This window comes from Neodiprion pinetum, chromosome 2, assembly GCF_021155775.2.
Source record: "Neodiprion pinetum isolate iyNeoPine1 chromosome 2, iyNeoPine1.2, whole genome shotgun sequence".
NCBI classification, from domain to species: domain Eukaryota; kingdom Metazoa; phylum Arthropoda; class Insecta; order Hymenoptera; family Diprionidae; genus Neodiprion; species Neodiprion pinetum.
Window position 1 is genome coordinate 3,567,138 of NC_060233.1, and position 15,940 is coordinate 3,583,077.

General features: G+C 36.8%; 3 protein-coding genes and 1 long non-coding RNA gene across 8 annotated transcripts; 2 read left to right on the forward strand and 2 right to left on the reverse strand.

The window, feature by feature from the left end:
* The first annotated feature begins 46 nt into the window (after nt 1-46).
* Nucleotides 47-4,148, forward strand: LOC124212759 (protein phosphatase 1 regulatory subunit 36). The gene is made up of 6 exons (XM_046613169.2): nt 47-700; nt 955-1,090; nt 1,209-1,722; nt 2,015-2,221; nt 2,409-2,653; nt 3,575-4,148. The coding sequence occupies exons 1-6, from the start codon at nt 630-632 to the stop codon at nt 3,785-3,787; spliced, it is 1,386 nt and encodes a 461-aa protein (XP_046469125.1). The 5' UTR covers nt 47-629; the 3' UTR covers nt 3,788-4,148.
* On the reverse strand, nt 2,863-10,184 carry l(3)L1231 (lethal (3) L1231). 4 transcript variants are annotated; one of them, XM_069133668.1, is made up of 3 exons: nt 9,559-10,184; nt 7,433-8,998; nt 2,863-6,176 (listed from the first exon to the last, which is right to left on the reverse strand). In XM_069133668.1, exons 2-3 carry the CDS (start codon nt 8,769-8,771, stop codon nt 6,010-6,012), a joined length of 1,506 nt encoding a protein of 501 aa, XP_068989769.1. In that variant the 5' UTR covers nt 8,772-8,998; nt 9,559-10,184; the 3' UTR covers nt 2,863-6,009. The 4 variants fall into 4 exon arrangements, with proteins under 4 accessions (XP_068989769.1, XP_068989768.1, XP_046469120.1 ...); XM_069133667.1 differs by having other exon boundaries at nt 9,554-10,184; XM_046613164.2 differs by having other exon boundaries at nt 7,433-9,799; nt 10,088-10,177.
* LOC138190464 (uncharacterized) lies at nt 10,169-12,752 on the forward strand. The gene is made up of 2 exons (XR_011176454.1): nt 10,169-10,966; nt 12,222-12,752. It is a non-coding gene; the product is annotated as an uncharacterized lncRNA (long non-coding RNA).
* Nucleotides 11,909-15,611, reverse strand: Stt3B (catalytic subunit 3B of the oligosaccharyltransferase complex). Of its 2 annotated transcripts, none has more exons than XM_046613148.2 (7): nt 15,257-15,611; nt 14,143-14,841; nt 13,714-14,024; nt 13,056-13,599; nt 12,476-12,937; nt 12,290-12,380; nt 11,909-12,186 (listed from the first exon to the last, which is right to left on the reverse strand). In XM_046613148.2, the coding sequence occupies exons 1-7, from the start codon at nt 15,478-15,480 to the stop codon at nt 12,160-12,162; spliced, it is 2,358 nt and encodes a 785-aa protein (XP_046469104.1). In that variant the 5' UTR covers nt 15,481-15,611; the 3' UTR covers nt 11,909-12,159. The 2 variants fall into 2 exon arrangements, with proteins under 2 accessions (XP_046469104.1, XP_046469103.1); XM_046613147.2 differs by having other exon boundaries at nt 11,909-12,151; nt 15,257-15,610.
* Nucleotides 15,612-15,940: the final 329 nt, after the last annotated feature.

The following is a 15,940-nucleotide window of genomic DNA, read 5'->3' on the forward strand; positions in this document are numbered from 1 at the left end:
TTCATTTCGTATTCATGTTTATTTCCCAAATTATTTGATGTCCAATAACGTGTTTCAATATTTGTTTTCGCTTTATATGAACACTTGCGATTACATGAAGTTGAAGTTCATAATATTCACACAGCAAAATGTGAAGATAAAGTTCAGTTACTTCAATTATTACAGGTTTAGGACAGAGCAAATGAAAATTAAAGTACTCAAATAATTAATGTTATGGTTCAATTTATTTTTCTACAAGGCCTAAATCTTGAAAAGTTGAAAGTAACTGAATTTTGAGTTTATATATTGTTTTATAACGTTATGAGTTCACACGAATATGCTTTATAGGAAGCATGGGGCTTTGATGGATATACAATCATATCAGCCTTCCTAGTCTTTCAAAGTATTATATTATATTTTATTTCCCTATTATTCCACGAATGAAACTTACCTTTGTAAGGTATCATTTCACACGATAAAACACAATACATTATAGTGCTATAGTTCAAATTCAGGGCGATTATTATTTGATCAATACCCAGTGCAGTTCATGTGCTACAGTCTGATGTTTTCTTTTTAGCTTCATTCAAACATAATTTATCGTTCATGTTAATTTTTAACTAGGTTCGAACTTATGAAAAACATTAATTATGCAGGCGAGTGTTCCATGTGAAAAAAGATTTTTATGGGACGAAAGCAACGACTGCTTGTATTTATTGGGGTTTGTTCGGAAGTAAAATTACTTACCATTACTTAGCCCAGCTTCTGAATAAATTGAATTCAGCAACTTCAATACTGTTAGTCAGAATAAATGAATTTCCAAATCGTACGATATTTTCAAAGCATCTAACCAGTTCACAAATTCGCTAATGACTCGACGTTAAGATACGATTTTATTAGTACAAATTACATCGATTTTGCCTATGGCATATATTCTTGTTACGATTTTTATGCACATTGATAATATCATAGCAGAGCCCCGAAACAAGAGAGTGAACAAGCAGGCAATGGTCACAGAAAACATCCTCAAAAGTCGAAAAAATCCGATGTCTACTGTCCACATGCATATTTAGAACTGAAATTTGCTGAAACCTTAAGTCCGGACGATAAGGTAAAAATTATCAAACTGGTCTTAAAAGGAAACACGTTATTTGAGCTACTCAAAACTTTTACTTTGCTTGAATTGTTGTGCTAGATCTCCGGTAATTCATTTTATGATATTGTAACAGATGCAATTTAGGCGAAACTTGATGAGAAAAGTTGGCCCCACCGAACCAAATGTGATTACCCTTCAAGATATTAAAGATATCGTGATATTCCTGGTGATAAATCCGATCAGTATAGAGTTTATCAACTTCTTCCACGAGCCGGTGGTGGATCGATTTTTGAGGTCTCTTATAATCTATTTCCAACATTACATAGAAGTATGGGAAGATTTGTGCCAGAAGCGAGCAGCTACGGCAAGAAAAGCTCCAAATCCTCTAGCATCAGGTGGACAGTTGAGGCAGAGTGATGAAATGCAGAATCTACGATCTCTGGTCGGTCGAGAATATTGCGATATATTAATTGGAGCCAAGGACAGTCTCCCGTACCATCACATGGTTGCTAATAAAAAATCACCCAGTGACGAACCGTCTGGACAATCGCAAGGAGAAAAAGATCTGAGAATTTTTGAAACTCTAATCAGGATGTCGCATAAAGTCGTCTGGATTGCTCTACAGAGAAAACACTCATGTCTCATTGGTCGGTTGCTACTTTTTGCAATAAAAAACATTCTTCTCTTCGAAGAAGTTCTCTCTCTGCAGTTATTTTACCATCTTAAAAAGTCGGATTAGAGATTCTCAATTTTTGTTTCTTACAGTAAAACTTGATGGTAAAATTAATTGTTGTATAGAATTTCATAGATAGACCTGCAAATGTAAAGACCTGTAATTGAACAACGCTTACTGAATGCGGTAGATTTTATGAAGCATTTTGTCGCGCTCTCTACTATCCGTGATACCTAATATGAATATCGTATATATTCGTATTTCAGAAATAGAGATGCATCGATTGTTCAGAACAGACTCTTTCAACACAGCAAAACGATTGTGCGGCAATTTAATTACAGATACTATGTCTGAGGATGAGATTCGCGTTTTGCAGGGGCCAAAAATACCTGCTAAGAGGAAGCTCTTAAGAAACTCGCCGTTGCCTTATCAAATCATAAACACATGCTGTGACTATCGTGTCTTATCTATAGGTAAGAAATAGCGTACACATTGTATATGACAGAACTTGCGAAGCTCAAAAACTGAGAAACGTTGATCCGCGTAACTAAATAAACTTAAAAATACGAATCTAGTTGAGCTGACTTAAAATTCTATTTTTTTTGTATATCAATCGAGTGAAAATTTTTAAATGATGGTGAAATATGTGTCGAATTATAGGAATTCCGTATTTTGAAACACATGACCCGAGAATTGAGTATTTAGAAAAAGCTTTACTGGCAGATGAGACGGAGCTGCAAAACTTAGGAATCAAAGTAGGTATTTTAGGTCAATCGCGTTCGGATTATGATATGATGCTTATGCGTACGAACGTGGATGAAGATAAGCCAGATGATCGGACGAGCGTTGACTTGGAAAAAGAGAAATGGGAAAAGAGGGACTCTGAGGGAGTCCAAAAGAGAATTGTAAGTTGATACGAAACGTAGATTTCACTCTAATTGCCAATATCCGCAGCTATATTTTCATTCAAATGTACTACATACTCCACAGTTTCGCTTTAGTCACGGTAAACAGAGTATGGATTTAAATTTTACTTGTCGTGAAATCCATAGAATTCTAACTCCACATTTTCAGTTCCATGTTGGGAGATCTAAGAAGCTTTGTTGAAATCCTGTTTCCAATTACTCGTATTTATTTTTCTATGCATATTAATCATAATTAGATGAATAATTTATACATGAATACCTTATAATATTAAACTGTTTAATGAATGAAGAATTTTTATCGAATCTAAACTAGCATAGGTACTGTAACAGGTAATATTCTATTACTGTTTTCATCGTATTTGGCAGTGACTTAGAGATCCACGTTTAAGAATTAGAAATTAAAAGCTGAAATTATTACTGAACAAAATGTTGCAACGTTATAGCATACAATTGTAACTTCGTCAAAGGTTTCGTTTACCATTTTATGTTGTTATTTCTGGGAAACATTTTTCATTCTCTAGAGGTCGTACGATATAATTACGAGGCTCCTTAATTCATGTTCATTCAATTCATCAACCAATATCAGGTGACGATTACGTATTTCAGTATAAATTTCATAGTTGAAGAAAAAATAAATCGAGAAACAAGATGAGAATCGTGATACAATTTTACGTATGGACAATAAATAAACATTTTTAACGTTTGTTATTAATAACATTGTAACGTTTGCAGGGAATGAAGATATAAAAAAATCTTATCTGTATAATTGATACATAATTTGATCGAATGTCCCATTGTTCAATTCAACTAATTAAAATTGGAGTTAGGACTCTGTGGCTTTCAGGTACATATTTCGATGCTACTACGAGAAACGTAACTGGAGAATCTTAATATTTTCAGCAATTACACGAGGTGCACGAAATTATAAGTATGCCAACGTTTGGGGATGATCCGGAATTAATTGCTGAGTATCCAGTTGAACCTGGCTCGGTGAAATATGGGGGTAGTCAGGCAGCAAGAGAAGTCGCGCGGAAAAAGTGGATTGCCAGAGCTATGAAGTGCTCCAATAAGAATTACGTCGATATAGTCTCTATAGAAGCCAGCGAACAATAACTCAAAATAGTTTTAAAAATCTCATTGATACCACATCGATATGAACTTGGCTATTTTCTTCTTCTTTTTTGCTCCAAATTTACAATGTGATTTTTTTCACATCTAAATTCGTTGAATTATCTACCATAACAGCATACGCAATTCTTTATTGTAAAAATCAAATCAATTTTCATGTTTAGACAGGGTAGATTCAATCATTATTGTATACAGTTCATAAGCGGTTTTTGGTTTTCAATAAAAAATATGTCAATGTCAATTTAGAACATTCAGTTACAAGAGATCAATGCCTCATCAAAATCACAAGCATGATTGTAAACGTGATTACGATAAGTTTGATATAATCATGTTTTCAAGATTCAATTCAACGGTATGAAAAATATCATGGTCTCGTCTTCTGATGATTTTGTCGTTCGACTAACACGTGCAGGGTTGAAAGTTTCAGCGGTTCTGCATTACTTATTCAAAGTCATAAACTTTGGCCTTGCGTGCTTATCTAGACACAATCAGGGCATGGATTACTATAAATTTTTACTATCGAGTCATTGTAACGTTCGGATCCTGAGTTTGCACCAGAATAATTAGCCTCTGTAGCAGTTAATAACGAATTCTTTTGTACATTGAAATCAATTGATGAAAATATGGTCGGTAATTATTGAAGCAAAAAGATTAATTTCATACTTTGTAGCATACGAATGATAGAACTGATGAGTCAGAAATGGGATTATTAATGTGCGGAGACAATGAATTAGTTTTATGAAAATGCGCTGTTAGTTTTTCTTTCTTTTCTTTTTTTTTTTTTTTTCCTTTGTATAAAATAAATGTGTGAAATGGGGAAAGATATGACTAAGTGCTACGAGGCGATGTAAAAAATATGCTTATTATAATTGGTACTGCCTAATCAGAGTAGTAATTATAATATGTTACAAGACATAAACATATAGGTACATTAGGAGCAGCGGACAATGGTGCTACGTTCACGTTTGACATTTCTTATTTCCCATTAATGATAATATAACTGCCGACTATACAATTAAATATAGCAGTAACCGTTAACAGTAAGGATACAACAGTATTGAACCTCCAATATGGAGTCTCACTGGTTACTTATTTGTTTCGCTTGCACGCAACATATATTTAATTCGTATAACAAATTTATTTTGATACACCTTATGGTGTTGCACTACCGCAATCATATCTGGAGGGACAATCTTTCAAAATTGTGATATTTTATTCAATTTGTTGTACACTTTTCTTTTTTGTTTTTTTTTTTTTTTGACAAAAACTTCCTGACATAGCGCCAGTGTAGTTTTAATCAAATAATTTACACAAATATTTGATTTACAGTGTTTCAATAAATAAATAGCGACCAGCTAACAATTCTGAAAGTTTAATCCCCATTTGAAATAATGAAACTAGAAAAGAAATACCTGTTCTTTCGTTTAAACGGGTGATAAAGACTTTGCGCGGACGTTTGCAAAGGTTGCAATTCACAGTTTTTGCAACTCGAAACTCCATTTGAATTTCTCATTGTTATGCTATTGTTTAATTGTAACTAACAAATAATTAATAATTGTCTAGATGAATATAATACAGCGTGGATCTGGCGAAAATATCGATCGTTATGCGTTCATATTAATATTATTAATTATAACATTTTGATGTATGAATCACGATTGATATAACAGATGTGTTATGTGTATGAGGTACGCTTCTTATCAATTCAGTCGTGTGCCTGTGCAACGGTGCAGCTGATCCAATTCCATAATGATTATAAGATGAAGAATTATTACTTTTAAAGAAGGAAAATTAGGAAATATCTCTTTACCAATTAACCATTAGGTATAATGAGAACAAAAGGGCGTCTTAGTCATATTTTGAATGAAAAATTTCCCACAATATTATCAATTTAGTAAACTTAAGATTGGTAACGAAATTTTTATCACTAATTGTATTTATTGGGTATAATTCAACGTCCTCAAAATATGATAAAACACCTATCCTCTTGTTCGCACTACTCCGACTGAGCCGTTATACTCATTCAATATAGATACCACTCTTTAACAATATTCAGAAATTGTAATAACTATACATCCACAGTTAGTAGTACAATATTTCATTTTTCGAGCACAGACACAAACAGCATTTTTTTCTACGTTATAAGGAACACGGGCGAACCTAATCATTTCAGGGTTGCGTTAATGAGGTGCGAGGGGTGGAGGGGGCTACGAAGCAATGTCGGACATGAGCTGGGCAAGCAAAGCAGGCTCTAAAAGACCGTGACTTTGACCCATGCGCTCTAAATTGCGAACATCCTTATCCACTGCTTCCAAAGCCCGCTCCAGCTCTTCTTCCTCTTCTCTTGAAGGCTCGTACTCCCCGTTTCTGCTCTCTGCAACAAAACATAGCCGGGAATTTTATCAGACAACACGGTTCTTATTTTTGTACATATTTTTTCTACCATTAGTTAACATTAGCTATTGAGAGTTGCAGTTACACCATGATCCGCTACAGAACACAGAGAGTAAAAAGTGAGTGAAAGAAAGAAAGAGAGAGAGAAAGAGAGAGAGAGAGTATTTATCAAATACCATCTGACCTTTATTTATATATACACAACAGGGACGTTCGGCGCAGTATTTACTACTACTGTGCTTCAGAAAAGGCATGTACCATTCTTATTACCTTTAATCACCCAAACCTACCGTGCCTAAATTTATAAAATTAAATCTTTCCGAATTATCTGTATATTTCTTGTCGCAGTTATACAAGACGATTTTGTTGTACATTAAGGAACCGATATTAAAGAATAAGTTGACTTAGGCACCACTTCAAAATCACTTCGCTCTAGCTCAGATTTTGGTAGGATTAACGTTAGACTAGAAACAGCGAATTCGAGAGCTGGGAGTTTGAAGAATGTTGTTGTTTTTTTTTTGTTAAATTTCCTACGTGCACTTCCAAAGTGAAAACATAGACTGCATGCTCTTCATGAGATCGTTAAAATAACGACAACTTAGATTTTTTTATCCCTGCTTCTTTTACGCATTCATTGCTCACATTCAAATCATCATAGCAGAACGAGCATATAATGCATAGCATTACGCATTTTTCTAATGGCCGCAGCATTTTATTTCATTATACTGCCAATCTTGCTTCGACTACACATGCGGGCTACTACAATAACAATTCCTAAGAATTATAGTTTTCTCATATCCATTGTGATGCGTGTCCAGAATGATTAGAGGATTATTTGAGGACCACTATTCTTCGACAGTTCTTGAAGTTTTTGGCCACAGCAGTGGAAAAAAAAAGACACATTTCATTTGATTAATTTACTTATTTTGAAGTTGCAATGTACGTACTAAGTAATGTGAAATTGTGATTGCAAATGATTTCAAAGAATTGCTCGAAGATATCAGCAGAAAACGACGTTCTAACAGCCCTTTAAATATTTGATCCGATAACTGTATAAATGAATACCAAAACTGTTGTAAGCAAATTGAGACGATACCGATAAATAAATATGAGATTAAAACCGATTCTCAGATATATAAAACGCAATCTGTTTCTAGAAATAAACGTAACTTGAACACATAGCATAAACGGAAAGAAATGATTTCATTTGTTGTATTATTTATTAACATGTATTACCAATAAATAAGTCATTGAACGCGTCGGCGGGCAAGTTATTGAGAACGTTGCCAAAATCATGTTCGGCTGGGTCGAGGGAGGCGAATACTTCATGATCACCGAGATCGGCCTTGAGCGCTGTGCCAAGACCAAGGGACCCAAGACCAAGGCCCAAATTGAGGCCCGAGGAGTGCGACGTACCTTGAGGAGCATTTAAATTGTTCAAAGTCTTTGTGTGATTATCGCTGGTACCGATCTGGTTCACGTAATGATTCTGATCCTGAATAACGCCGCAATTTTTAGTCTCGGATCTACTGCATGATGGTCTCTTTCGTTTCTTGGGTCTGGCTTTAGGCTTCGGTCTCGATATGGTCGGAGATGTCGGTTTCTTCCTTGCTTTTTTCGGTTTTGACTCTTGAGCTTTGCGATGATAATTGTCCCTTTTTCTCGCGTGTTCAGGGCAAAGTGGTAGTTCGTGTGCGACGTCGAATACCGGTATACAGCACTGCGTGTTGTCGCTAAACTTTGCCGTGCAATGCTCGAACAGAAGTTGATCCCCATTGATCATTATGTGACGCGAGCAGTGGCGGGTGCACGGTAATGATATCTGACAGCAGCCTTCAACACCGCACAACGTGCCGACCAGAAGAGGACTATCGACCGCTTTACTGCTCCCTGGCGAATCGTACAAGGCTCGGGCTGTTGCCTCAGGATCTCTCCAAGCAGCCTCTAGCAAACACTGAGCCTTCTCCTGCAGCTGGCTCTCCGATTCAGGTCTACTTTTCTGTAGCTGAGCCAATCGTCGTCTGAGATGAGACCGTAGCTGCGATAATCGGGCAGATCTATTCACTCCGCTTGTATTTTCGACAGAGAACCAGTGACGCTGATATACTGCAGTTTCATCCCCGCTCGAATCGCTGTCTGACATCTCGTCTCCGGCTCTAGGATAGTAGAGAAGCATGTGGTCTCGTCTGTGTCTTTTCGGCTTCAACCTAAGCAGGTTTTCGAGGTGTCTCTGCTTCCTTTGAATAGAATTTGAAAACCTGAGCTCGAGACCCCGTCCTGTTCCCTCGACGTCGACCTCGGATTCTTTGTCTCTGTTCACTATTCTTGAGGCAGCTACCGATCCGGACTCAGGTTTGACCCTCTGTCTTGTACATTTGCCTTTGGCCCTGTTATTCTTAACTATTTTATGGTTTAGACTGGGCTTGGAATTCTTGGAAGATTGGTTCTTGACATTCCTACTGTTTATGGCGGTAAGCGGCTCTGGCTCGTTAAATACATAAGGATCCACTTCTTGGCGAGCCTCAGTTTTGAGCAGAGCCTTTAGCCGGTCTGAAAACTTCAACTTATTGTCCATGATTGAGCACCGGAGGCGAGGTAACTTCGCCGTATGCTTCGTCTGCTTTCCTCCGTTCCACCTGCATCCCCAAATGATCAAAAAATTCACCCGTACTCCTTGGGCTAGGTCTTGGATTACGCTGTATGTGTAGCGCTTTCTGTATGCACAACGAACACGTTATCAGCATTGGCTATCCACGCCGATCCATGCAACATCTTTGTTCCTTGTCTTCAGTTTTCTAGACCCTGAGGATATCCAATATTAATTATGGTAGTTTCATGCTATGCATTTTATACTTTACTGTGTAACTAAACAAAGGTCAGCTCAGTCTGTGATCACAGTACTTGAAAACATGAGCCTAGCCGATCTCTCTTCGGTTCAAATACACATTTTGTATCTTTGATATTGAGTCGGTTGGTTTTTTACAAACACAAGATTGGGTACCGGAATAAATGGAAATTATCAAGCGCACAGAAAAACGGAATCATTATTTAGCCAAAATTAAGAGTTGCCTCTGTCTTGACATCTCGATTAAAACATTTGACGTTGGGGCAGGTCACTGATTTTTGGTTATGTTCACTTTTTTTTTCTTTCTTCATACAAATTATAAATGCAAGGCACTTTAACACTAAGGGATGATCGATCCAAGTTAAAGCTTTGGCGCTGTTTATAAAACACCTTTACTTTTTACTCATCAAAATTTAGGCTCCAAAATATTGCTGGTGTGTGTGCGTGTGTGTGTGTGTGTGTATGTATGTGGATAATTTAACTGGATACTCGAGTGTGGTATATTTATTTACTGTACGCTTTGCCAAGGTCGTGAGTCAAACAGATTTCTTCGAGCCTCGCCTCCGTCGTATGAAATGATCAAAAACACTCGATACTTAGTCCGAATGCACAATTTTTAATAAGAATTATAGAGGCATTAGTACAAAACCCAGTATGCATCGATAATAACATTAGAAAGACATGTCAGATGTGAAGGCAGCAAAATGGCCGCTGCTGACAGTAGTCGCCATGCGGACTTAAAATTCCCTGAGCTCCGCCTGTAAGGGCGGAAAAAACAAAATTATTAATAAACTACATTATTTTATTACGATTTACGATTCATTTGGTTTATTCTTATTCGTTAACATTATTTCCGCCGACGACTGGCCTCCAAATTTTATCTACCATACACGTTAAATGCAGACTTAATAAAATAATATTAGGATTTCAACGCCGGTTGCAAATGTTGAACCATTATGCCAACCCGTGCTCGTGTTTATAATTATTATTAATACTTTGAATGATTCTTATATAATTTATGATATCCATGAATTTAAATACTTTACATTTTTACTATGTTTTTTAATTCACTTAAGTTGGAAACATTTTATTCACAAGCATTATTGAGCAGGGAGTCACGCACGTGTTTTCAATATATTTTTAACTAGGAAAAACATTCACGCAGTGACTAGAAATTTTTTTCTTAATATTGCTCACTCTGCAATAAGCTTACAGTGATACCAATAACGAATCAGCTGATTTTGACAGCTGGCGAAACATAACCTATCGATTTACAACTTTGTTACGAAGGACACTATAAAAATTAATGGTAAATGTTTTTGTGAATATAGATCTTGCAATAGATTCGTCGGACGAAAATGTGCCGAGATATAATTTTCAGAATAACCATTTAGATCCGTATATCTATGCCATCGTGAATTCATCTGTGTATGTGCAGTGATATTTACTCACTGTGTAGTAATAACAATATGGCATGCAGTTGTTTATCAAAAAAATGACATAATAGCATGATAATAAGTCAAATCAAAAGACTTGCGTATTTGTTGGTCAAATTTTAATACAGCCAAATCTCTGAAAGTCTTGGACTGAACTGCATACTCAATAACATTATCTGTTATATCATACATCCAGTTTACTAAGAGTTACAAACGAAATTTTACCAAATTTCTATTCAATCACTAGTCATTGATTTTGTTACTAAAATGTCCTCTAATTGAATTCTATAAAAATACTAGATCTCATCGAATAACATCGATTTTGATTTAGTCCATCAGTATAAATTTCTCATGTAAGGTTGTAGAACAGCCTCACAAATTTTTTAATACAGTCTTTTGTAAAAATATATGATCTACTGTCTAATTCGAGTTTTCTTTTTACAACGGAGTTCACTAGTTCAATAGGTGAAAATTTGAAATAAAACCATGGTATGATATTATATCAATTCTAAAATATTGGAATTAAGTGTGTAAAATGATGAGTCATTTTTAATTTGATTGCATTGAAACTCGATATTTACCTCGTCAATCTTTATTGGATAAAAAAAAATGTTCCAATATTATGTACATTTAAAGAGACAACAGTTAGAGGTAATGATTAATTTTGGGGAGAAATAAGTTTACCACAAAGATAATCTTAATTAATTGTATTTCTGAACTACTAACCATTGAAATGGCAAAATACACGCTCACGCATCTGTCGTATGAACGTATCATTATCACAAACACAATTATATTTCCAACTAAGAACACATATATACATATACAATATGTGAATACAAAGTCAGCAACATGCCACCTTACGCACACAACACTAATACATTGAAAATACTAATCAGCCTGAAAACAATTCAAATCAATGTATTTTGGAGGTAAGCATTTTGCAAATAATACTTCAATCAGTTAATAAAGCTGGATCCTATTGAATTAGATTTTTATTCATCCATAATAATCTAAGTTGACATCATTTCTGGATTCAGATGAAATTGCAATCGTTTCGTGTTAATTGAAAATACCAACTTCTATGTTGGTTAGTTGTTGTTTTTTGATATTGTCAATAAATCAAACGTATGTTTTATCCATCCACTTTCAATTCGTATATTTCTTTTACAGAACATGTCGGTGGCATGATACGACTAAGCAAATTAATCTTCGATGTCGAATTTACAATGTTACATTAGAAAGTATAAATAAATACAATTCGTAACAGGTGATTAAAAGAGTTCATTAATTAATAGTTACACCACAATTTATTCTGTACTTTTTTCTCGCGTTCTCTCTTTCTCTTTCTCTCTCGTTCGAGTTTTTTTTTCTCTTTTAATTCGAGTTACACAGTAGTCTTCCATTTCTCATGTTCACCACAGGTCAGAATTATGCATAGATAGGTGTTCAAACTCCTAATAAGTGAGGGGGACGGTGATGTTGGTTTTGTTTTTGTATCTTTTTTTTTTATTTTTTTATTTTTTTTACTTTTTTTTCTCGAAATTATCGTCCAAAGTCGTTTGGGAAGAACTGCAGATGGTTATTGCGTTACGTAGTAGTTTTTTTCTGCGGTTTTTGCCCCTTCACAACGGTGGGTCGACCCTTGATCAATCCCTTCTTGCGACGCGCTGTCTGTAACATCAATTTCCACCCCCCCATAATTTCAACTACGCTTCTGGATCATGTGGTGTATTTGTTACAGTGAACCAAACGATACGACGGACATCTCAAAAAATGTCTGAAAACGTTCCTACGAAACATAATGCTCACCTTTTTGCTGAGAAATGAACTCGTCCTTCGATTAATTGTGCGCTCTGCTATTGGGATTCTGGGTCGATTAAACTCTTCTGGTTTCTTCACTCTGTAGATGAAAAACAAAAAAAATATCAATACCGAGTAGAATGAATATAGTAGAGGAAGTTTCAACATACGTACACACAAATATAGAATAATCACCTGTAAATCCTAACAAGCCAATGCTCAGTGGTATACGCCTCATCCAAATATGTGAGTTGAAAGTTTTTGTTGCCTATTTCCGCATTACGAGTACGATCAAAGCCTGCGGGAGAACGATAGTCGATCTTGACTTCTCCAAATCGATAATAACTCAGTTTGTACATAAGGGAATTGAGCAAAGTAGGAGAGCCTTCTGAATCAACTCTGAATTCACCCCGCTCTGTAAAGTAGTCGCTTTCTCTAATATCTTGCGGATGTTCACCCTCGGCTATACGAACCATCCATAAAAATTTATTTATGTCATCGCCAGAGTAACCGATCATCCCACCAAATATAACCAGCACATAATCTACATCTAACGATGTCATTATATCGTAAGCAGCACTCTCATTCGAACTCATTGCCTTGCCCACTAAAGCTATGTGCGAGTTGTTCCATGTATTATTGTCCACAAGTGTTGTCCTGTTGGTGAATATTATTGAATTTAATAAATACCGATTTTTGACAACAATAAATTTGAAATGAGTGATGTAAAATGTACATAGATATGAACAGCGAATAGCAAAATTAATCTTTTCACCTATTGGCCATGCCCGCTATTTGATAGCCGTAATCCCACCAACTCATTACTCTTGCGTCATTTGGTGTATTTTGGGCAAGCCAGTAGTATGCCTCTCTGAAATCGTCGAGTATTGATCGACCGCCGTCATTGCTGTAGGATGCCAGAACTATAGAAGGACTAGAATATGCGTTACTCGTCACCCAGGTACAATGAACAGTGAACATCATTAGTAGCATCGAAATTCCAATGACTACACCATTACGGAGATTCGCTCCGAGACCGTCGCCTGAACCTTTTGGTCTCTCGTGTTTCATGCGCCGCAGTTTTCCCGCTTCATCATATAAGGCACGTCGGGAGCTTCGTTCTGTTTCTTCTTCGCTCTCCTCCTCGCTTCCTTCTCCACCTTCTCGATCACTCCCATCTTTATCTTCCTCTTTTAAAAATAATTCCAGTAAACCGCTAAAAGCTACTCCGGCCAACATACATACGACTGGCGTCAGAGTAAGCATCAACCGAACCATAACACCGGCAAAGTAAACAGCGCTTATAGCATATAGCACCACTGTAACAAATTAAAGGGAATTTGAATTAGATATAAAATATTCTGCACTCCCAGATCAGAGGGATTAATTTTTGATGAGATATATTCAAGAAGCGAAGAATTGCACCAACTTACCAAAAACGCGCTCGTCGTTAATATGCTTGATACAGTACCACAATCCAACGGGAAAGGTGGTAACCAAAATATGCAGGTCAAAGAAGAAGCTAAACCACGTGGTAGGTTGATGTTCGGAGACAGAGGCAATTATGGGAATATGAATTTTAGCATATCCTGTGTCCCATAAGGAGTAAAATCGTCCGCTCCAGGGAGCAACGAGTCCTGAGTAAGTGAGAATGACGAGAATGAGCAGAAGGGCTGCTGCTGTGAGAGTTACAAAACCACCAAAGTACTTCATCTCAGACTTGGTTAACATTGTTCGAAGATACCTGGAAGAGGAGCATATAATTAGTATGAGCGGTTTTTTTAGTGCCAAATCATCGCGTTTAGTCTTTATTGTCTAAGACAATACTGATGCAATTTGAAGTTCCTTGTCAATTGTATTACCTGAAAACTGCGACAAAGATCAGCAAACCGAACACACCTCCAGCAGCCATGTGTTCGGAAGTTCTTATCGGTTGAAATCCAACGAATGGTATTTGCATACTGAGCAGTAGACCAAGAATGTAGAATGTTGTATAACTTGTAAAAAGCCGATTGCTGTACCGATTCATGACCAACAGTGCAAATACGTGAAGTGGGATTAAGTTTATGATAAAAACATATCCTCCCCAGGCGGACACCATGTAGAAGTAGGATAGGGCAGTGAGGACAGCCCAAAATATCGAGCCGGTCTTAACCGACTTTACCCAAAGGTAGTAAGTGAATTGCAAGGCAAATATCGCAATGCCCTCATTGTCGTAACTGCCGGCTACGGACCTGGATATATATCCTGGAACAATAGCTATAAAGCAAGCGGCAAACAAACCAGCTCCGGCGCTCCATAATTCTTTGGTCAAGAAGTAAGTTGAAATGGCAGTTAGGCCGCTGAAAACTGGTGCCAAAAACACGCAAATGTCTCTTATGTGTACAGGAATGTTGAGAGAGTGGAGAATGTGGTGTATTGATCCAGATGTTATCATGAGACCCGGGTAAACCGTCCCACCAACGATACGACCCAGTGGATACCATGCTCTTTCATCAAACCAGTTGAGAAAATTGTAGAATCCATGTTGTACCATGTACGCCGTTGCTCGATAATTGAACCTTGAACAGGAAAGTTAAATTTTATTAAAAAACTGCATGCTATGTGAAAAAAATATTTTTCCAAATAATATTTCCTATGTTTATTAGATGACTCACAATGAATATGGGGTTTGCATAAAGAATAGTTTTTGAGCCAATGTTGTACAGGCAAGAGATTCGAAGTGGTGAAAGGATCTGATAAGGACGGCGATAAGAAGTTTGATTTGACTCGATTGGTGAAGAAAGAAAGAACAATTGCTGAGTGAGGAGGTGTTGAAATGAAGAATAATTTAATTACTTGAAACCACCCTATAATAACTGATATGGATATCTCTAACCTGATATCGAGTTGGTTATCGGGAGGTGACTGTTTCACGAGAATTTAGTGAAGTGGGATAGGTGGAAAGTGGAAATTATGAGATAAAGCTGTACGTACCATGGGTCAAACTCGTGGATAATGCTCTCGAAACGAATAACAGCGAATAATCGGGATGCGAATCCCGATATCCAAGCGAGGAGCAGAACAGTAAAGGTGATCAACGAACTTAGACCCGCGGCATTAGTTAGCGTTGAACTCTTCACCTGTCGTGAATTAGTCGGCTGTTTGTCGGGGAACAGGACTTTCTTCGCGTGCGGTGCGTTCGCCTTCGAAGGCAGCATTTTTTAACAACCTCGATCACTCTCTTACTCTTGAAAATTTTACCTGAATACAAGACCTATCACAAACACCGCCATACGCGCACAAAACACCGGTCCCCGCACGACACGCAAGCAATGCAGACCACACGACGCAAGTAACGACACCACGAACGACACGTCAACTATCCGCAGTACCGCCAACACTAAAAAATATCCCTAGTTCAAGGCTTGCGAAATGTAAACAGAAGCTGAAAGGGAACTAGGGTAGTCTAGCTTTTAGCCGTGCTTTTAGCTTTGAAACTTAAAAATTTAGTTATATAATTGACATAAACCTCCGTATACACACTATACATTTGTTTATCAAATTTTATGTTTTTCAACTTCGCGCAAGTAGAACAGACAGAATTGCTTATAGATAATTTTCTACCCAATCGTATTTTAATTACAGGTATATTTTAAACGAAATAGAATGTTCGTTATC